Genomic DNA, 22,500 nt, shown 5'->3' with positions numbered 1-22,500 from the left:
GACACAGAGAGAGAGAGAGAGAGAGAGAGAGAGAGAGAGAGAGAGAGAGAGAGGGGGGGGGGGTATTAGGAAGGAGGTGGAGACACAGAGAGAGAGAGAGAGGGAGAGGGAGGCAGACAGAGAGAGGGAGAGAAAGAGAGAGAGAAACATGCATGTAAATAAAGTGTGTGTGTGCGGGCATGTGTGTCAGTGAGCAGACTCCCTGCAGAGCCTCTGATACCTTCTCTAATGAGAGACGCTCCACTACACGGATTAGCATTGTTACTGTGGAATATTACCCTTGATCCCTGCCAATAACACACACATGCGCAAACACATTCACACACACACACACACCTCCGGCTCCTCTCCTGTCTTCTCTCATACTCGTCACACTCCTGTTTTCATCTGTATTCAACACCTTGTGTCTTTCACAAGGCTTTTTCAGAGGCTGTTGGGCGTTAGTGTGCTTGGTTAGAGCGCCAGCTAGGATGCGTGTGAGGGAGAGGAAAGTTGTGTGTTTGCTGTGTTTACTACTGTTATGATAAACAATTTATTAAAGCCTTGAGGGTGATTCAACACCACCACACAGTACATCACACACACACACACACACACACACACACACACACACACACACACACACACACACACACACACACACACACACACACACACACACACACACACACACACAAATGAACAAGCTAACAAATAATACTGTAATGCTAACATTGGAGAGATGAGCCGTAGGAGCTTCTCTCTGCTTGAGCCACAACACCAGGGGTGTCGAGCTACAGTCTTAGCTGCGCTTGATTTAGCTCACCAGGTGCACCGTAGACATCCACTTCCCTTTCGGGAGCCGTTCCATTGGTCCTAGGGTGCTAACTCTGCCTGGCCGTTGTGCCGGGCGAGCTAAATCAAGCGCACTCCTGTGCTCGTCAGATACATTTCCAGGTCTAAGACAAGACATTAGGAGGAGGAGAAGAGAGGGAAGAGAGGACAAGAGAAGAGAGAGAGAAAGGGAGGTGTGACTGACCTTCTCATAGTAAATGACTTCATACTCCACTATGGCTCCATTGGGTCTGTCGGGGCCCTGCCACGCCAGAGTGATACTGTCCTTGCTCCTCCTCTCCTTCAGGACCACACTCACTACAGGGGGAGGGAAATAGATGGAGGAAGGGGGGTAGAGTAGAATTTGGGGGGGTTGGGGGGAAGAGAGTACAGGGAGAAAAGGAGCGAGACAGCGAGGGGAGGGTGAAAGGCGGAGGTAGTGGGTGAGGGCGAGAGGCAGCAGGGGAGTGGGGGAGAAAGAGAGTGACAGCGGCGAGAGACAGCACGGGAGGGATAGAGAGAGAGAGAGAGGGAGGGAGAAAGAGTGAGAGAGGGAGGGAGAGAGCGAGAGAGGGGGAGGGAGAGAGAGAGAGACAGAGACAGAGAGAGAGAGAGAGGGGGAGAGACAGAGAGAGAAAGAGAGAGAGAGAGAGAGAGAGGGAGAGACAGAGAGAGAGAGGGAGAGACAGAGAGAGAAAGAGAGATAGATTGGTTACCACTGTGCTATAATGAGAGTTATCTGCAGTGTGTAGAACTCAGCTATATGTACATGTGTGAAATGACTGACTTTGTGTGTGTGTGCGTGTGCGTGTGTGTTTGTGTCAGAGGGAGAAGGTAGAAGTGTGTGTGGGTGACATGTTGAGAGGAGCAGGGTGTGTGACAGTGCGGGAGACACGTAGGACTGTTAACAAGGTTAACGACCTCTCTCCTCGGCCCTCTCTGACACATCCCCTACACGGCCCCCCATTACTCACCATCACACTCCACGGCCCCCTCAACCTGTCCTATGCACACACACACACTCTATGTACTGCGTGTGTCCAGATCCAATCAGCACATGTGAGTGTGTCCTAATTGAGAGTCTTCAGCAGATGCAAAGCCCTGGGGGAAGGGTTTGGGACACAGTGAAGAGAGTGTGTGTCTGTGTGTCCTTTCAAATCTGATTAGGTCTAGGCATATCCAATCTCTCATATTACGTGTGTGTGTGTGTGTGTGTGTGTGTGTGTGTGTGTGTGTGTGTGTGTGTGTGTGTGTGTGTGTGTGTGTGTGTGTGTGTGTTAGACATCAGTCCAGACATCATTACTGAGCGGACATTGACTGCCAAAACACTGAAACGGTAGTGTGTTTGTCCACGTGTTTGTCCGCGTGTTTGTCCTCGTGTTTGTCCGCGTGTTTGTCCTCGTGTTTGTCCGCGTGTTTGTCCGCGTGTTTGTCCGCGTGTTTGTCCGCGTGTTTGTCCGCGTGTTTGTCCGCGTGTTTGTCCGCGTGGTTGTCCTCGTGGTTGTCCTCGTGTTTGTCCTCGTGTTTGTCCGCGTGTTTGTCCGCGTGTTTGTCCGCGTGTTTGTCCGCGTGTTTGTCCTCGTGTTTGTCCGCGTGTTTGTCCGCGTGTTTGTCCGCGTGTTTGTCCGCGTGTTTGTCCTCGTGTTTTTCCGCCTGTTTGTCCTCGCGTTTGTCCGCGTGTTTGTCCGCGTGTTTGTCCGCGTGTTTGTCCGCGTGTTTGTCCGTGTGTTTGTCCGCGTGTTTGTCCTCGTGTTTGTCCTCGTGTTTGTCCGCGTGTTTGTCCGCGTGTTTGTCCGCGTGTTTGTCCTCGTGTTTGTCCGCGTGTTTGTCCGCGTGTTTGTCCGTGTGTTTGTCCGCGTGTTTGTCCTCGTGTTTGTCCTCGTGTTTGTCCGCGTGTTTGTCCTCGTGTTTGTCCTCGTGTTTGTCCGCGTGTTTGTCCTCGCGTTTGTCCGCGTGTTTGTCCGCGTGTTTGTCCGTGTGTTTGTCTGCGTGTTTGTCCTCGTGTTTGTCCGCGTGTTTGTCCTCGTGTTTGTCCGCGTGTTTGTCCGCGTGTTTGTCCTCGTGTTTGTCCGCGTGTTTGTCCGCGTGTTTGTCCGCGTGTTTGTCCGCGTGTTTGTCCGCGTGTGTTCCTACCTGTCTGGCTGGTGGTGACATTAACTAGCACAGCTCCCCTGGGTGTGGGACTCAGATCAGACACTCCATTCAGGCTCTCTATGGTGAAGCTGTAGTTGCTGTGTGGCTGCAGATCAGTGACCATCACCATAGCCACAGAGAGACCAAACTGCCTCGGCACAAAATGGACTCCGCTGCCACAGGGCGCACACTTCATGTTGTCCCCAGAGCACTTCCTGCAGCGGAGGCTGTAGGTGATGTCACCTCGACCTCCCGTGTCACGTGGGGGACTCCATTCTAGTGTGACACATGTCTCATTGACCGTGGAGATGGTGTTCTCTGGAGCCGAAGGGGGACCTGGGAGGAGAGAGGGGAGAGACGGTGAGTGTGTGTGTGTGTCTGTCACTGTGTGTATGATGGGATCATTTCAGTGCTGCAATGATAAATGGTGGTTCAGGCTCCAGTGTCTGGACTGATGACATCTCATCAGTAGCAGGATGACTAGTGAGGCCCAGGGGGCCTCTAAAGCCTGGGCCTTTCCTGATCATGCTGCCCAGTGGCAGGCCTCTGTAAAGGGCAGCAGGGGGGGGGGGGGGGGGGCAGGGAGAGGAGGGCAGGGGGTAATAGAGGCTGTCTACCGTAAATCTGATGACAGCGGATGATATGTGACAGGGAGCCTGATGTCTGCCCCTCTCTCGCCCTCTCCCTCCTCCCTCACATCTTCTCCTCTCTCCCTGTATCTTCCTCCCTGTTATTCTTCTCATCTCTCCCAAATGGTCATTTCCACCCTTCTCTCTCATCCCTATTTCAGTCCTTTTCCAACTCTTTCTAACACCTCTCCCCACCTTTCAACCACCCCCAAAAGCTCCTCTCCTCATCACCTCCTTAAAGTGGGAGACGGAGAGAGAGAGACGAGAGACAGAAAAAAAGAGGCAGAGAGAGAGATTGTAGCGTGTAAAAGGAAAGAGACAGATAGAACCGGAGAAGATTGAGTAGGCGACAGAGATGTGTACCCGTGTGTACCCGTGTGTTCGTGTGTGTGTGTGTGTGTGTGTGTGTGTGGCGAGGTGACACATCTGTGAGAGCCGTTGCTCATTTCCAGCTCATATCCCCTGTCACATCACACCTGCTGCAACGATTAATACGTTTGATCTACCATAACCTCCTAATGGGTTTCACTCCTTCCCACACGTGTGTGTATGTGTCTCTCCCCATCCTCCCTTTCTACACTCCTCTCTCTCTCTCTCTCTCTCTCCCTCTTTATTTCTTTCTATCTATCTAGCTCGTCTCTCTCTCTCTCTCTCTCTCTCTCTCTGTGTGGGAGATGCGTCAGGATGTGGTTGGTGGTCGGTGCCCATCCTGCCGGTACCTCCGGTGGATTCAGACAGACAGAACCTCTAGTATCAGCTCGTGTCGGGAGTATCATAGAGTATCATTGAGTCACGGTATCAGTGTCATCTAATAGGGTCCCCGTAAGCTCAGACAGACAATTAAAGTGATCTCGAAGAGCAGTGATATGTATCTAGAGAGCTGTCTGTGATCAAAGGCTTTTACAAAAGGCATTATTGTCAAAGAAGCGGCAATGACAATGCATTCAACGGAACTCAACCAAATTGAGTTTTGAGGATGCCAATAAACAGTAGGTGTGTGGATGTTTGGTGCTTGTGCTCGTCTGCAAGTGTGTCTCGGTGAGTGTCTGTGCATGTTTTTGCGTGCATGCGTGTGTGTGTGTGTGCTGCTCACGTGTGCAGGCCATGGAGCGCGGGTCCGTCTCTGCGCGGTGGAAGCCTTTCTCACACACACACTCGGAGGCTCTCTCCAGGTGGGAGGAGCTATGTGGCGGACATTTTGTGCAGTAGGCGTCGGTCGCTGAGGCCTTGTAGGAGCCCGGTCTGCACGCTGGGGAGAGAGGAGAGAACAGAAGGTAACAAATGTGCCACTACACCAGGTCGACAAGGTAAGACAGCGGTGGGGAACTGGAAAACACAAGGCTACAAAATGAGAACACCACAGTTCTACTGTAAAACAAATACTTTTATTTATATGTTTCTGTGGTGTCTACAACCTGAAAAGGTATAACACAGGGTTCAAATGTGCCACTACTGAATGCATTGTAAATTGGGTGATTATACTCCTCTGAGGGTAAATGGCCCTTTCCACTGTCAGGAGATTGAGGGTGTTTGGAAGCGCATTTCCATAGATGGTGTGTGTGTGTGTGTGTGTGTGTGTGTGTGTGTGTGTGTGTGTGTGTGTGTGTGTGTGTGTGTGTGTGTGTGTGTGTGTGTGTGTGTGTGTGTGTGTGTGCAGATGGATCAATGCCATGACAGATTCCTTTGGGTGCTGATTACGTGTGCCGAGCGTGTGTGTGTTAAGAATGCGGAGTGTGTGTGGATTGCGTGTGCCGGTGCTGAAGGTCATGGATTTAATCAAGCAAGGCGTTGTTCGCCTCGGCACTGCCGTAAATGACCCTTGTCACACACACACAGTCCAACACACACACCAGAGTGACCTGCAGCTCTGGGAATACTAGGAACTGAGCTACATATGCCTCTCAACGCACACAGAAAAAAGGCACACACACCGCACACACTACCGGTCAAACGTTTTAGAACACCTACTCATTCAAGGGTTTTCCTTTATTTTTACTATTTTCTACATTGTAGAATAATATTGAAGACATCAAAACTATGAAATAACACATATGGAATCATGTAGTAACCCAAAAAGTGTTACACAAGTCTAAATATATTTTCTATTTGAGATTCTTCAAATAGCCACCCTTTGCCATGATGACAGCTTTGCACACTCTTGGCATTCTCTCAACCAGCTTCACCTGGAATGCTTTTCCAACAGGAGTTCCCACATATGCTGAGCACTTGTTGGCTGCTTTTCCTTCACTCTGCGGTCCGACTCAAACCATCTCAATTGGGTTGAGGTTGGCAGATTGTGGAGACCAGGTAATCTGATGCAGCACTCCATCACCCTCCTTCTTGGTAAAATACACTGCCTGGAGGTGTGTTGGGTCATTGTCCTGTTGAAAAATAACTTATAGTCCCACTTAGCCCAAATAATGGGATGGCGTATCACTGCAGAAAGCTGTGGTAGCCATGCTGGTTAAGTGTGCCTTGAATTTTAAATAAATCACAGTGACACCAGCAAAGCACACCCGCAACATCACCCCTTTTCCTCCATGCTTTACGGTGGGAAATACACATGAGGAGATCATCCGTTCACCCACACCGCATCTCACAAAGACACGGCGGTTGGAACCAAAAATCTCACATTTGACCTCTAGACCAAAGGACAGATTTCCACCGGTCTAATGTCCATTGCTTGTGTTTCTTGGCCCAAGCAAGTCTCTTCTTATTATTGGTGCCTTTAGTAGTGGCCAAGAGTGTGCAAAGCTGTCATCAAGTCAAAGGGTGACTACTTTGAAGAATCCCAAATATAAAATATGTGTTGATTTGTTTAAAAAATGTTGGGTTACTACATGATTCCATATGTGTTATTTCATAGTTTTGATGTCTTCAATATTATTCTGCAATGTAGAAAATAGTAAAATAAAGAAAAACCCTTGAATGTGTAGGTGTCCTAAAACTTTTGACCGGTAGTGTATATTACATAGTAATATACAATCACACACACATATACCAAGAAATGGCCTAAATGCCGCAATATCCCAAAAATACAAATTAACCAGCTGAATAAAACAGGCGAGAGGAAAGGAGAGAGCAGGGGAAAAGACAGACGAACTAGAGAGAGCAGGGGAAAAGACAGAAGAACTAGAGAGAGCAGGGGAAAAGACAGACGAACTAGAGAGAGCAGGGGAAAAGACAGAAGAACTAGAGAGAGCAGGGGAAAAGACAGACGAACAAGAGAGAGCAGGGGAAAAGACAGACGAACTAGAGAGAGCAGGGGAAAAGACAGAGGAACTAGAGAGAGCAGGAGAAAAGACAGACAAACTAGAGAGAGCAGGGGAAAAGACAGACGAACTAGAGAGAGCAGGGGAAAAGACAGAAGAACTAGAGAGAGCAGGGGAAAAGACAGAAGAACTAGAGAGAGCAGGGGAAAAGACAGAAGAACTAGAGAGAGCAGGGGAAAAGACAGATAAACTAGAGAGAGCAGGGGAAAAGACAGACAAACTAGAGAGAGCAGGGGAAAAGACAGACGAACTAGAGAGAGCAGGGGAAAAGACAGAAGAACTAGAGAGAGCAGGGGAAACGACAGAAGATCTAGAGAGAGCAGGGGAAAAGACAGAAGAACTAGAGAGAGCAGGGGAAAAGACAGACGAACTAGAGAGAGCAGGGGAAAATACAGAAGAACTAGAGAGAGCAGGGGAAAAGACAGAAGAACTAGAGAGAGCAGGAGAAAAGACAGAAGAACTAGAGAGAGCAGGGGAAAAGACAGACGAACTAGAGAGAGCAGGGGAAAAGACAGAAGAACTAGAGAGAGCAGGAGAAAAGACAGACGAACTAGAGAGAGCAGGGGAAAAGACAGACGAACTAGAGAGAGCAGGGGAAAAGACAGAAGAACTAGAGAGAGCAGGGGAAAAGAGAGACGAACTAGAGAGAGCAGGAGAAAAGACAGAAGAACTAGAGAGAGCAGGGGAAAAGACAGACGAACTAGAGAGAGCAGGGGAAAAGACAGACGAACTAGAGAGAGCAGGGGAAAAGACAGACGAACTAGAGAGAGCAGGGGAAAAGACAGAAGAACTAGAGAGAGCAGGGGAAAAGACAGAAGAACTAGAGAGAGCAGGAGAAAAGACAGACGAACTAGAGAGAGCAGGGGAAAAGACAGACGAACTAGAGAGAGCAGGGGAAAAGACAGACGAACTAGAGAGAGCAGGGGAAAAGACAGAAGAACTAGAGAGAGGAGGGGAAAAGACAGACGAACTAGAGAGAGCAGGGGAAAAGACAGAAGAACTAGAGAGAGCAGGAGAAAGACAGACGAACTAGAGAGAGCAGGGGAAAATACAGAAGAACTAGAGAGAGCAGGGGAAAAGACAGAAGAACTAGAGAGAGCAGGAGAAAAGACAGAAGAACTAGAGAGAGCAGGGGAAAAGACAGACGAACTAGAGAGAGCAGGGGAAAAGACAGAAGAACTAGAGAGAGCAGGAGAAAAGACAGACGAACTAGAGAGAGCAGGGGAAAAGACAGACGAACTAGAGAGAGCAGGGGAAAAGACAGAAGAACTAGAGAGAGCAGGGGAAAAGAGAGACGAACTAGAGAGAGCAGGAGAAAAGACAGAAGAACTAGAGAGAGCAGGGGAAAAGACAGACGAACTAGAGAGAGCAGGGGAAAAGACAGACGAACTAGAGAGAGCAGGGGAAAAGACAGACGAACTAGAGAGAGCAGGGGAAAAGACAGAAGAACTAGAGAGAGCAGGGGAAAAGACAGAAGAAATAGAGAGAGCAGGAGAAAAGACAGACGAACTAGAGAGAGCAGGGGAAAAGACAGACGAACTAGAGAGAGCAGGGGAAAAGACAGACGAAATAGAGAGAGCAGGGGAAAAGACAGAAGAACTAGAGAGAGGAGGGGAAAAGACAGACGAACTAGAGAGAGCAGGGGAAAAGACAGAAGAACTAGAGAGAGCAGGGGAAAAGACAGAAGAACTAGAGAGAGCAGGAGAAAGACATAAGAACTAGAGAGAGCAGGGGAAAAGACAGAAGAACTAGAGAGAGCAGGGGAAAAGACAGAAGAACTAGAGAGAGCAGGAGAAAATACAGAAGAACTAGAGAGAGCAGGGGAAAAGACAGACGAACTAGAGAGAGCAGGGGAAAAGACAGAAGAACTAGAGAGAGCAGGGGAAAAGACAGACGAACTAAAGAGAGCAGGGGAAAAGACAGAAGAACTGGAGAGAGCAGGGGAAAAGACAGACGAACTAGAGAGAGCAGGGGAAAAGACAGAAGAACTAGAGAGAGCAGGGGAAAAGACAGACGAACTAGAGAGAGCAGGGGAAAAGACAGAAGAACTAGAGAGAGCAGGGGAAAAGACAGATGAACTAGAGAGAGCAGGAGAAAAGACAGAAGAACTAGAGAGAGCAGGGGAAAAGACAGACAAACTAGAGAGAGCAGGGGAAAAGACAGACGAACTAGAGAGAGCAGGGGAAAAGACAGACGAACTAGAGAGAGCAGGGGAAAAGACAGACGAACTAGAGAGAGCAGGGGAAAGACAGAAGAACTAGAGAGAGCAGGGGAAAAGACAGACGAACTAGAGAGAGCAGGGGAAAAGACAGAAGAACTAGAGAGAGCAGGGGAAAAGACAGACGAACTAGAGAGAGCAGGGGAAAAGACAGAAGAACTAGAGAGAGCAGGGGAAAAGACAGATGAACTAGAGAGAGCAGGAGAAAGACAGAAGAACTAGAGAGAGCAGGGGAAAAGACAGAAGAACTAGAGAGAGCAGGGGAAAAGACAGACAAACTAGAGAGAGCAGGAGAAAGACAGAAGAACTAGAGAGATCAGGGGAAAAGACAGAAGAACTAGAGAGAGCAGGAGAAAGACAGAAGAACTAGAGAGAGCAGGGGAAACGACAGAAGAACTAGAGAGAGCAGGGGAAAAGACAGACGAACTAGAGAGAGCAGGAGAAAAGACAGAAGAACTAGAGAGAGCAGGGGAAAAGACAGAAGAACTAGAGAGAGCAGAGGAAAAGACAGAAGAACTAGAGAGAGCAGGGGAAAAGACAGACGAACTAGAGAGAGCAGGGGAAAAGACAGAAGAACTAGAGAGAGCAGGGGAAAAGACAGAAGAACTAGAGAGAGCTGGGGAAAAGACAGAAGAACTAGAGAGAGCAGGGGAAAAGACAGAAGAACTAGAGAGAGCAGGGGAAAAGACAGAAGAACCAGAGAGAGCAGGAGAAAAGACAGACGAACTAGAGAGAGCAGGGGAAAAGACAGACGAACTAGAGAGAGCAGGGGAAAAGACAGACGAACTAGAGAGAGCAGGGGAAAAGACAGAAGAACTAGAGAGAGCAGGGGAAAAGACAGACGAACTAGAGAGAGCAGGGGAAAAGAGAAGAACTAGAGAGAGCAGGGGAAAAGACAGATGAACTAGAGAGAGCAGGAGAAAGACAGAAGAACTAGAGAGAGCAGGGGAAAAGACAGAAGAACTAGAGAGAGCAGGGGAAAAGACAGACAAACTAGAGAGAGCAGGAGAAAGACAGAAGAACTAGAGAGATCAGGGGAAAAGACAGAAGAACTAGAGAGAGCAGGAGAAAGACAGAAGAACTAGAGAGAGCAGGGGAAACGACAGAAGAACTAGAGAGAGCAGGGGAAAAGACAGACGAACTAGAGAGAGCAGGAGAAAAGACAGAAGAACTAGAGAGAGCAGGGGAAAAGACAGAAGAACTAGAGAGAGCAGGAGAAAAGACAGAAGAACTAGAGAGAGCAGGGGAAAAGACAGACGAACTAGAGAGAGCAGGGGAAAAGACAGAAGAACTAGAGAGAGCAGGGGAAAAGACAGATGAACTAGAGAGAGCAGGAGAAAGACAGAAGAACTAGAGAGAGCAGGGGAAAAGACAGATGAACTAGAGAGAGCAGGAGAAAGACAGAAGAACTAGAGAGAGCAGGGGAAAAGACAGAAGAACTAGAGAGAGCAGGGGAAAAGACAGACAAGCTAGAGAGAGCAGGAGAAAGACAGAAGAACTAGAGAGATCAGGGGAAAAGACAGAAGAACTAGAGAGAGCAGGGGAAACGACAGAAGAACTAGAGAGAGCAGGGGAAAAGACAGACGAACTAGAGAGAGCAGGGGAAAAGACAGACGAACTAGAGAGAGCAGGGGAAAAGACAGAAGAACTAGAGAGAGCAGGGGAAAAGACAGAAGAAATAGAGAGAGCAGGAGAAAAGACAGACGAACTAGAGAGAGCAGGGGAAAAGACAGACGAACTAGAGAGAGCAGGGGAAAAGACAGACGAACTAGAGAGAGCAGGGGAAAAGACAGAAGAACTAGAGAGAGGAGGGGAAAAGACAGACGAACTAGAGAGAGCAGGGGAAAAGACAGAAGAACTAGAGAGAGCAGGGGAAAAGACAGAAGAACTAGAGAGAGCAGGAGAAAGACAGAAGAACTAGAGAGAGCAGGGGAAAAGACAGAAGAACTAGAGAGAGCAGGGGAAAAGACAGACGAACTAGAGAGAGCAAGAGAAAGACAGAAGAACTAGAGAGAGCAGGGGAAAAGACAGAAGAACTAGAGAGAGCAGGAGAAAGACAGAAGAACTAGAGAGAGCAGGGGAAAATACAGAAGAACTAGAGAGAGCAGGGGAAAAGACAGACGAACTAGAGAGAGCAGGAGAAAATACAGAAGAACTAGAGAGAGCAGGGGAAAAGACAGAAGAACTAGAGAGAGCAGGGGAAAAGACAGAAGAACTAGAGAGAGCAGGGGAAAAGACAGAAGAACTAGAGAGAGCAGGGGAAAAGACAGAAGAACTAGAGAGAGCAGGGGAAACGACAGAAGAACTAGAGAGAGCAGGGGAAAAGACAGACGAACTAGAGAGAGCAGGAGAAAAGACAGAAGAACTAGAGAGAGCAGGGGAAAAGACAGAAGAACTAGAGAGAGCAGAGGAAAAGACAGAAGAACTAGAGAGAGCAGGGGAAAAGACAGACGAACTAGAGAGAGCAGGGGAAAAGACAGAAGAACTAGAGAGAGCAGGGGAAAAGACAGAAGAACTAGAGAGAGCTGGGGAAAAGACAGAAGAACTAGAGAGAGCAGGGGAAAAGACAGAAGAACTAGAGAGAGCAGGGGAAAAGACAGAAGAACCAGAGAGAGCAGGAGAAAAGACAGACGAACTAGAGAGAGCAGGGGAAAAGACAGACGAACTAGAGAGAGCAGGGGAAAAGACAGACGAACTAGAGAGAGCAGGGGAAAAGACAGAAGAACTAGAGAGAGCAGGGGAAAAGACAGACGAACTAGAGAGAGCAGGGGAAAAGACAGAGGAACTAGAGAGAGCAGGGGAAAAGACAGATGAACTAGAGAGATCAGGGGAAAAGACAGAAGAACTAGAGAGAGCAGGAGAAAGACAGAAGAACTAGAGAGAGCAGGGGAAACGACAGAAGAACTAGAGAGAGCAGGGGAAAAGACAGACGAACTAGAGAGAGCAGGAGAAAAGACAGAAGAACTAGAGAGAGCAGGGGAAAAGACAGAAGAACTAGAGGGAGCAGAGGGAAAGGACAGAAGAACTAGAGAGAGCAGGGGAAAAGACAGACGAACTAGAGAGAGCAGGGGAAAAGACAGAAGAACTAGAGAGAGCAGGGGAAAAGACAGATGAACTAGAGAGAGCAGGAGAAAGACAGAAGAACTAGAGAGAGCAGGGGAAAAGACAGATGAACTAGAGAGAGCAGGAGAAAGACAGAAGAACTAGAGAGAGCAGGGGAAAAGACAGAAGAACTAGAGAGAGCAGGGGAAAAGACAGACAAGCTAGAGAGAGCAGGAGAAAGACAGAAGAACTAGAGAGATCAGGGGAAAAGACAGAAGAACTAGAGAGAGCAGGAGAAAGACAGAAGAACTAGAGAGAGCAGGGGAAACGACAGAAGAACTAGAGAGAGCAGGGGAAAAGACAGACGAACTAGAGAGAGCAGGAGAAAAGACAGAAGAACTAGAGAGGGCAGGGGAAAAGACAGAAGAACTAGAGAGAGCAGGAGAAAGACAGAAGAACTAGAGAGATCAGGGGAAAAGACAGAAGAACTAGAGAGAGCAGGGGGAAAGACAGAAGAACTAGAGAGAGCAGGGGAAAAGACAGATGAACTAGAGAGAGCCGGAGAAAGACAGAAGAACTAGAGAGAGCAGGGGAAAAGACAGAAGAACTAGAGAGAGCAGGGGAAAAGACAGACAAACTAGAGAGAGCAGGAGAAAGACAGAAGAACTAGAGAGATCAGGGGAAAAGACAGAAGAACTAGAGAGAGCAGGAGAAAGACAGAAGAACTAGAGAGAGCAGGGGAAAAGACAGACGAACTAGAGAGAGCAGGAGAAAAGACAGAAGAACTAGAGAGAGCAGGGGAAAAGACAGAAGAACTAGAGAGAGCAGAGGAAAAGACAGAAGAACTAGAGAGAGCAGGGGAAAAGACAGACGAACTAGAGAGAGCAGGGGAAAAGACAGAAGAACTAGAGAGAGCAGGGGAAAAGACAGAAGAACTAGAGAGAGCTGGGGAAAAGACAGAAGAACTAGAGAGAGCAGGGGAAAAGACAGAAGAACTAGAGAGAGCAGGGGAAAAGACAGAAGAACTAGAGAGAGCAGGAGAAAAGACAGACGAACTAGAGAGAGCAGGGGAAAAGACAGACGAACTAGAGAGAGCAGGGGAAAAGACAGACGAACTAGAGAGAGCAGGGGAAAAGACAGAAGAACTAGAGAGAGCAGGAGAAAGACAGAAGAACTAGAGAGAGCAGGGGAAAAGACAGAAGAACTAGAGAGAGCAGGGGAAAAGACAGACAAACTAGAGAGAGCAGGAGAAAGACAGAAGAACTAGAGAGATCAGGGGAAAAGACAGAAGAACTAGAGAGAGCAGGAGAAAGACAGAAGAACTAGAGAGAGCAGGGGAAAAGACAGAAGAACTAGAGAGAGCAGGGGAAAAGACAGACAAACTAGAGAGAGCAGGGGAAAAGACAGAAGAACTAGAGAGAGCAGGGGAAAAGACAGAAGAACTAGAGAGAGCAGGGGAAAAGACAGAAGAACTAGAGAGAGCAGGGGAAAAGACAGACGAACTAGAGAGAGCAGGGGAAAAGACAGACGAACTAGAGAGAGCAGGGGAAAAGACAGAAGAACTAGAGAGAGCAGGGGAAAAGACAGAAGAAATAGAGAGAGCAGGAGAAAAGACAGACGAACTAGAGAGAGCAGGGGAAAAGACAGACGAACTAGAGAGAGCAGGGGAAAAGACAGACGAACTAGAGAGAGCAGGGGAAAAGACAGAAGAACTAGAGAGAGGAGGGGAAAAGACAGACGAACTAGAGAGAGCAGGGGAAAAGACAGAAGAACTAGAGAGAGCAGGGGAAAAGACAGAAGAACTAGAGAGAGCAGGAGAAAGACAGAAGAACTAGAGAGAGCAGGGGAAAAGACAGAAGAACTAGAGAGAGCAGGGGAAAAGACAGACGAACTAGAGAGAGCAAGAGAAAGACAGAAGAACTAGAGAGAGCAGGGGAAAAGACAGAAGAACTAGAGAGAGCAGGAGAAAGACAGAAGAACTAGAGAGAGCAGGGGAAAATACAGAAGAACTAGAGAGAGCAGGGGAAAAGACAGACGAACTAGAGAGAGCAGGAGAAAATACAGAAGAACTAGAGAGAGCAGGGGAAAAGACAGAAGAACTAGAGAGAGCAGGGGAAAAGACAGAAGAACTAGAGAGAGCAGGGGAAAAGACAGAAGAACTAGAGAGAGCAGGGGAAAAGACAGAAGAACTAGAGAGAGCAGGGGAAACGACAGAAGAACTAGAGAGAGCAGGGGAAAAGACAGACGAACTAGAGAGAGCAGGAGAAAAGACAGAAGAACTAGAGAGAGCAGGGGAAAAGACAGAAGAACTAGAGAGAGCAGAGGAAAAGACAGAAGAACTAGAGAGAGCAGGGGAAAAGACAGACGAACTAGAGAGAGCAGGGGAAAAGACAGAAGAACTAGAGAGAGCAGGGGAAAAGACAGAAGAACTAGAGAGAGCTGGGAAAAAGACAGAAGAACTAGAGAGAGCAGGGGAAAAGACAGAAGAACTAGAGAGAGCAGGGGAAAAGACAGAAGAACCAGAGAGAGCAGGAGAAAAGACAGACGAACTAGAGAGAGCAGGGGAAAAGACAGACGAACTAGAGAGAGCAGGGGAAAAGACAGACGAACTAGAGAGAGCAGGGGAAAAGACAGAAGAACTAGAGAGAGCAGGGGAAAAGACAGACGAACTAGAGAGAGCAGGGGAAAAGACAGAGGAACTAGAGAGAGCAGGGGAAAAGACAGATGAACTAGAGAGATCAGGGGAAAAGACAGAAGAACTAGAGAGAGCAGGAGAAAGACAGAAGAACTAGAGAGAGCAGGGGAAACGACAGAAGAACTAGAGAGAGCAGGGGAAAAGACAGACGAACTAGAGAGAGCAGGAGAAAAGACAGAAGAACTAGAGAGAGCAGGGGAAAAGACAGAAGAACTAGAGGGAGCAGAGGGAAAGGACAGAAGAACTAGAGAGAGCAGGGGAAAAGACAGACGAACTAGAGAGAGCAGGGGAAAAGACAGAAGAACTAGAGAGAGCAGGGGAAAAGACAGATGAACTAGAGAGAGCAGGAGAAAGACAGAAGAACTAGAGAGAGCAGGGGAAAAGACAGATGAACTAGAGAGAGCAGGAGAAAGACAGAAGAACTAGAGAGAGCAGGGGAAAAGACAGAAGAACTAGAGAGAGCAGGGGAAAAGACAGACAAGCTAGAGAGAGCAGGAGAAAGACAGAAGAACTAGAGAGATCAGGGGAAAAGACAGAAGAACTAGAGAGAGCAGGAGAAAGACAGAAGAACTAGAGAGAGCAGGGGAAACGACAGAAGAACTAGAGAGAGCAGGGGAAAAGACAGACGAACTAGAGAGAGCAGGAGAAAAGACAGAAGAACTAGAGAGGGCAGGGGAAAAGACAGAAGAACTAGAGAGAGCAGGAGAAAGACAGAAGAACTAGAGAGATCAGGGGAAAAGACAGAAGAACTAGAGAGAGCAGGGGGAAAGACAGAAGAACTAGAGAGAGCAGGGGAAAAGACAGATGAACTAGAGAGAGCCGGAGAAAGACAGAAGAACTAGAGAGAGCAGGGGAAAAGACAGAAGAACTAGAGAGAGCAGGGGAAAAGACAGACAAACTAGAGAGAGCAGGAGAAAGACAGAAGAACTAGAGAGATCAGGGGAAAAGACAGAAGAACTAGAGAGAGCAGGAGAAAGACAGAAGAACTAGAGAGAGCAGGGGAAAAGACAGACGAACTAGAGAGAGCAGGAGAAAAGACAGAAGAACTAGAGAGAGCAGGGGAAAAGACAGAAGAACTAGAGAGAGCAGAGGAAAAGACAGAAGAACTAGAGAGAGCAGGGGAAAAGACAGACGAACTAGAGAGAGCAGGGGAAAAGACAGAAGAACTAGAGAGAGCAGGGGAAAAGACAGAAGAACTAGAGAGAGCTGGGGAAAAGACAGAAGAACTAGAGAGAGCAGGGGAAAAGACAGAAGAACTAGAGAGAGCAGGGGAAAAGACAGAAGAACTAGAGAGAGCAGGAGAAAAGACAGACGAACTAGAGAGAGCAGGGGAAAAGACAGACGAACTAGAGAGAGCAGGGGAAAAGACAGACGAACTAGAGAGAGCAGGGGAAAAGACAGAAGAACTAGAGAGAGCAGGAGAAAGACAGAAGAACTAGAGAGAGCAGGGGAAAAGACAGAAGAACTAGAGAGAGCAGGGGAAAAGACAGACAAACTAGAGAGAGCAGGAGAAAGACAGAAGAACTAGAGAGATCAGGGGAAAAGACAGAAGAACTAGAGAGAGCAGGAGAAAGACAGAAGAACTAGAGAGAGCAGGGGAAAAGACAGAAGAACTAGAGAGAGCAGGGGAAAAGACAGACAAACTAGAGAGAGCAGGGGAAAAGACAGAAGAACTAGAGAGAGCAGGGGAAAAGACAGAAGAACTAGAGAGAGCAGGGGAAAAGACAGAAGAACTAGAGAGAGCAGGGGAAAAGACAGAATAACTAGAGAGAGCAGGAGAAAAGACAGACGAACTAGAGAGAGCAGGAGAAAGACAGAAGAACTAGAGAGATCAGGGGAAAAGACAGAAGAACTAGAGAGAGCAGGAGAAAGACAGAAGAACTAGAGAGAGCAGGGGAAAAGACAGAAGAACTAGAGAGAGCAGGGGAAAAGACAGACGAACTAGAGAGAGCAGGAGAAAAGACAGAAGAACTAGAGAGAGCAGGGGAAAAGACAGAAGAACTAGAGAGAGCAGGGGAAAAGACAGAAGAACTAGAGAGAGCAGGGGAAAAGACAGAAGAACTAGAGAGAGCAGGAGAAAAGACAGAAGAACTAGAGAGAGCAGGGGAAAAGACATAAGAACTAGAGAGAGCAGGGGAAAAGACAGGAGAACTAGAGAGAGCAGGAGAAAGACATAATAACTAGAGAGAGCAGGGGAAAAGACAGAAGAACTAGAGAGAGCAGGGGAAAAGACAGAAGAACTAGAGAGAGCAGGGGAAAAGACAGAAGAACTAGAGAGAGCAGGGGAAAAGACAGAAGAACTAGAGAGAGCAGGGGAAAAGACAGAAGAACTAGAGAGAGCAGGGGAAAAGACAGAAGAACTAGAGAGAGCAGGGGAAAAGACAGAAGAACTAGAGAGAGCAGGAGAAAAGACAGACGAACTAGAGAGAGCAGGGGAAAAGACAGACGAACTAGAGAGAGCAGGGGAAAAGACAGACGAACTAGAGAGAGCAGGGGAAAAGACAGAAGAACTAGAGAGAGCAGGGGAAAAGACAGACGAACTAGAGAGAGCAGGGGAAAAGACAGAAGAACTAGAGAGAGCAGGGGAAAAGACAGATGAACTAGAGAGAGCAGGAGAAAGACAGAAGAACTAGAGAGAGCAGGGGAAAAGACAGAAGAACTAGAGAGAGCAGGGGAAAAGACAGACGAACTAGAGAGAGCAGGAGAAAAGACAGAAGAACTAGAGAGAGCAGGGGAAAAGACAGACGAACTAGAGAGAGCAGGGGAAAAGACAGAAGAACTAGAGAGAGCAGGGGAAAAGACAGAAGAACTAGAGAGAGCAGGGGAAAAGACAGAAGAACTAGAGAGAGCAGGGGAAAAGACAGAAGAACTAGAGAGAGCAGGAGAAAAGACAGAAGAACTAGAGAGAGCAGGGGAAAAGACATAAGAACTAGAGAGAGCAGGGGAAAAGACAGGAGAACTAGAGAGAGCAGGAGAAAGACATAAGAACTAGAGAGAGCAGGGGAAAAGACAGAAGAACTAGAGAGAGCAGGGGAAAAGACAGAAGAACTAGAGAGAGCAGGGGAAAAGACAGAAGAACTAGAGAGAGCAGGGGAAAAGACAGAAGAACTAGAGAGAGCAGGGGAAAAGACAGAAGAACTAGAGAGAGCAGGGGAAAAGACAGAAGAACTAGAGAGAGCAGGAGAAAAGACAGACGAACTAGAGAGAGCAGGGGAAAAGACAGACGAACTAGAGAGAGCAGGGGAAAAGACAGACGAACTAGAGAGAGCAGGGGAAAAGACAGAAGAACTAGAGAGAGCAGGGGAAAAGACAGACGAACTAGAGAGAGCAGGGGAAAAGACAGAAGAACTAGAGAGAGCAGGGGAAAAGACAGATGAACTAGAGAGAGCAGGAGAAAGACAGAAGAACTAGAGAGAGCAGGGGAAAAGACAGAAGAACTAGAGAGAGCAGGGGAAAAGACAGACGAACTAGAGAGAGCAGGAGAAAAGACAGAAGAACTAGAGAGAGCAGGGGAAAAGACAGACGAACTAGAGAGAGCAGGGGAAAAGACAGAAGAACTAGAGAGAGCAGGGGAAAGGACAGAAGAACTAGAGAGAGCAGGGGAAAAGACAGGAGAACTAGAGAGAGCAGGAGAAAGACATAAGCACTAGAGAGAGCAGGGGAAAAGACAGAAGAACTAGAGAGAGCAGGGGAAAAGACAGGAGAACTAGAGAGAGCAGGAGAAAGACATAAGAACTAGAGAGAGCAGGAGAAAAGACAGAAGAACTAGAGAGAGCAGGGGAAAAGACAGAAGAACTAGAGAGAGCAGGAGAAAAGACAGAAGAACTAGAGAGAGCAAGAGAAAGAAATAGAGGGGAGAAAGGGGACAAAAAAAAAATAGATAGGACACCATGTGCCAGAACTAAATTGTTTAATAAAGGGCCTAAAAATACTACTCATTGTGTATATTTCCTTTCTACTCTCTCTTAGTAAATCACTCATCTTCTTTAACTTAGTCGTTCCACTCTTTGGTCTCTCTGACTTTTCCACCTGTATTTAGGAAAATCAGCCATATTTAGGCAAATCATTAATCATAGAGGAGCTAAGTCCCCTAGCACAATCCCCCATGGACGTTAGCACTGTGTGTGTGTGAATATTTTTCCGTGTATCAGCGAAGAGGGGAGCAGAGAAGGGACCTTGGCCCATTCTGCTCTGGCAAGTATAAAGCCCAGACACACACAACCCCACACACACACACACATCAGTGCAGAGGACAGTAGTTTCAGTCTACACAGCCTTAGTAGGTTTTGACCCGGATTGGCGCGAGGCCCCCTGTCTGTCTGTCTGTCTGTCTGTCTGTCTGTCTGTCTGTCTGTCTGTCTGTCTGTCTGTCTGTCTGTCTGTCTGTCTGTCTGTCTGCAACTTCGAGGTCCTTTATGTCCCTGTTCCAGAAGCAGAACTCTCCGGAAAGAAAAGATCCCAGGAGAAAAGCCACTTTTCCATGCTGCTCCGCAGCCTAGCCAACAGCTGACAGACACACACACACACACCTAGCCATGGGAGCCGAGAGCTGACATGGGAGGAAGGAGAGCAAAGGACCCTAGAGAATGTTTTTCTCTCTCTGGCACACACACACACACACACACACACACACACACACACACACACACACACACACACACACACACACACACACACACACACACACACACACACACACACACACACAGTGTCCATTGAGGATTGTGCCAGTAGACTTTGCTCCCCTATGATTAATGATTTCCCTAAAATACGGGCAAGGTACAGGTGGATAAGCCAGAGACACACTCACAGCAGCTCCCGAGGATCTAAAAACAGAGACACAAGTTTGATACTCCTGGAACTACAATAACTTTTTGCTTTTGAACTTGAAATGTAGGCCTGTCTGTTTCTCTCCGTATGGGAAACTGAGGTAAGGTGAGTGGGTTGATACATGCACAGCGTGTGTGTGATTAGTGTGTACGGGGGAATGCTAAAGAGGCGAGTCATCTCAGATCTGTGTGTGTCTCAGATCCAGTATCTGTAAGAGGCTCGTCTTATTAAATATTCATACAGCGACTGGAGTCTATGTCCATGACGATCGATAGTTTGATATGATATACTACAGCTACTAAAGACAATTACGCACCCTGTGTGTGTGTGTGTGTGTGAGTGTGTGTGTGTGTATGTGTGTTCTTAAGGAGATGCAACACTTTTCTTCTGGCCACACCTGTGATGTCAACCGCTAACCGTAAGCGTACCATTACACCTGAAAACAGACCCGTTGTAATGCCACTTTAAGGCAGGTAATCGATCCCACAGTGAATCATTCAGAGATCCAGACGAGAGCAGTCTTCTCCTGTGGCTCGGAGGAAAGGTCACATCAAACAGCAACCTCTGAATACTACAGACTGTCTGGTGTGTGTGTGTGTGTGTGTGTGTGTGTGTGTGTGTGTGTGTGTGTGTGTGTGTGTGTGTGTGTGTGTGTGTGTGTGTGTGTGTGTGAGAAATGTCTGTATTCTTTTGGAACTTTTATGAGTGTAATGTTAACTGCTATTTTTTTAATTGTTTATTTCACTTTTGAGAGAAAGTGAGAGAGCAAGCGAAACAAAGAAATAAGGAGAGTAAAATATTGAGAGAATATTCACTATGAGTAAGCTGACAGACTCTAGTGTAATGGTAGGGTAGGGTATCTGGTAGGGTGGGGTATCTGGGGTATCTGGGCGGAGCCAGACAACAACAGCCGTGTGTTTATGAACTGCGTTAAACTTGGCCTTTGTAGGTTGGCCAGTCTGACCCCACATCATCACACCAGTCTGACCCCAATCATGGTGGTTTCAGAGAGGCTGCTCTCTCACGGAGGCAGTGAGAAAACAACACAACAATAAAGCCACCCATCTGCACCCAGAGGACAGAGGACAGATTTCCACCGAATCGGCCGTCAGAACTACGGCACGGCCTCAAGGGGCTTCACGTCTCTCAGCCTCTGATATGTTTCTACCCCTCCTTCCCTTCATTTTCTATGCTTCCGTTTCTCTTCAATGCGAGTTTGTGTGTTCGTATATGTGAGTTCGTGCATTGTGTTGAGTGTGTGTGCATGCCGGGCGTGTGTGTGTTGCGCTCCATGAAGAGAAGTTGTGTAAAAAAAAGCTCTCTGGCCCAGGGGAGATGAGCACCATAATGGTCACCATGGCAACACACTTTCAAGATGGAGCCCCTTTCCTGTCCCCCTTAAATACTGCGCAGCTCCCTCGAATTAGATAGCAATGTGTGTGTGTCACTGTGTGTGTTTGTGTGTGTATGCACGTCATTGTGTGTGTGTTAAACCCATGTGTGGGCTATCCAGGGACCTGTTCAGGCTTACCCATTTAAAAATTGATACATCAAGCGTCAGTGGAGAAATCTGACAAGATCGGATTCGACAGGTCTAAAAGTGTGTGTGTGTGCCTGAAACAAATCTTCAGAGGGTAAACATGCACTCTGGTCGTTGGATAAACAACTGTCTTAGGACAGATAAGCCAGGTTATTATGCAGTACAGACATAGGCCAGTTTACTACGCAGTACAATCATAGGCCAGGTATTTACGCAGTACCTACATAGGCCAAGTTATTCTGCAGCAGCGACATAGGACAGGTTGTTGTGCAGTACAGACATAGGACAGGTTATTGTGCAATACAGACATAGGACAGGTTATTGTGCAGTACAGACATAGGACAGGTTATTGTGCAATACAGACATAGGACAGGTTATTGTGCAGTACAGACATAGGACAGGTTGTTGTGCAGTACAGACATAGGACAGGTTATTATGTAGTACAGACATAGGACAGGTTATTGTGCAGTACAGACATAGGACAGGTTACTGTGCAGTACAGACATAGGACAGGTTATTGTGCAGTACAGACATAGGACAGGTTATTGTGCAGTACAGACATAGGACAGGTTATTATGCAGTACAGACATAGGACAGGTTATTATGCAGTACAGTCATGGGACAGGTTATTATGCAGTACCGACATACAGAGTACATGACATAGCAAGAATTCCACCAAAATCACAATAAATTGCATTCCCACTTCTACTACTATTTGTCTATGTGTGTGCGTGTGTATGTGCGTGTGGGTGTGAGTGTCTGTGTGTGTTGGGTCATTGGTTCTTTTATCCTTTTGGGGACCTGAAATTCCCAAAATTCCACACAAGGATAGTAAAACAAGGAACATTCTCCCCTGTGGGGACATTTCCCACGTCCCCATGAGGACAAAGGCTATTTTAAGTTTAGGGGTTAGGTTTACGATTCGGGTTAGGGTTAGAATTAGGGTAAGGGGTTAGTGGTTAGGGTTTAGGGTTAGGAGTTAGGTTTAAGGTTAAGGTTGGGGATATGGTAAGGGTTAGTGTTATGGTTTACAGGGTTAGGGGTTATGAGAAAATAGGATTTTTGAATAGAAATCAATTGTAGGTCCCCACGAAGATAGAAGATCATAACGTGTGTGTGTGTGTGTGTGAGGCGTGGTTGACAAGTAAGTATATGTCTTTCTGTCTGGGTGGAACAGAGTCATCAGCACGATGAGTCACTCCACCCTGAGCCTCTCGCTCTCCACCCTAATCTTTAATCCCTAATCTGAGGAGTTAGAATCCTAATAACCAACCCACCGTGTCTAATCCTCCCAAATACACTCTCACCCCTCTTCCCTCCACCCTCTG

The 22,500-nt window shown here is 47.5% G+C and overlaps 1 protein-coding gene across 2 annotated transcripts in view; it reads right to left on the bottom strand.

Moving 5' to 3' along the window:
- The window catches only part of LOC139376280 (eph receptor A4b), a 139,424-nt gene that overhangs the window by 73,465 nt on the left and 43,459 nt on the right, over window positions 1-22,500 (bottom strand). For both annotated transcript variants that reach the window (XM_071118641.1, XM_071118642.1), the window contains exons 6-8: window positions 4,669-4,824; window positions 2,947-3,282; window positions 1,019-1,131 (exon numbers count right to left, since the gene is read on the bottom strand). In XM_071118641.1, coding sequence (XP_070974742.1) covers window positions 1,019-1,131; window positions 2,947-3,282; window positions 4,669-4,824 — 605 coding nt within the window. The remainder of the gene's footprint in view (window positions 1-1,018; window positions 1,132-2,946; window positions 3,283-4,668; window positions 4,825-22,500) is intronic.

The sequence above is a fragment of the Oncorhynchus clarkii genome, chromosome 20 (genome assembly GCF_045791955.1).
Source record: "Oncorhynchus clarkii lewisi isolate Uvic-CL-2024 chromosome 20, UVic_Ocla_1.0, whole genome shotgun sequence".
NCBI classification, from domain to species: Eukaryota; Metazoa; Chordata; class Actinopteri; order Salmoniformes; family Salmonidae; genus Oncorhynchus; species Oncorhynchus clarkii.
Note: the sequence above shows the minus strand (reverse complement) of the source record. Positions and strands in the feature narration are given on the sequence as shown.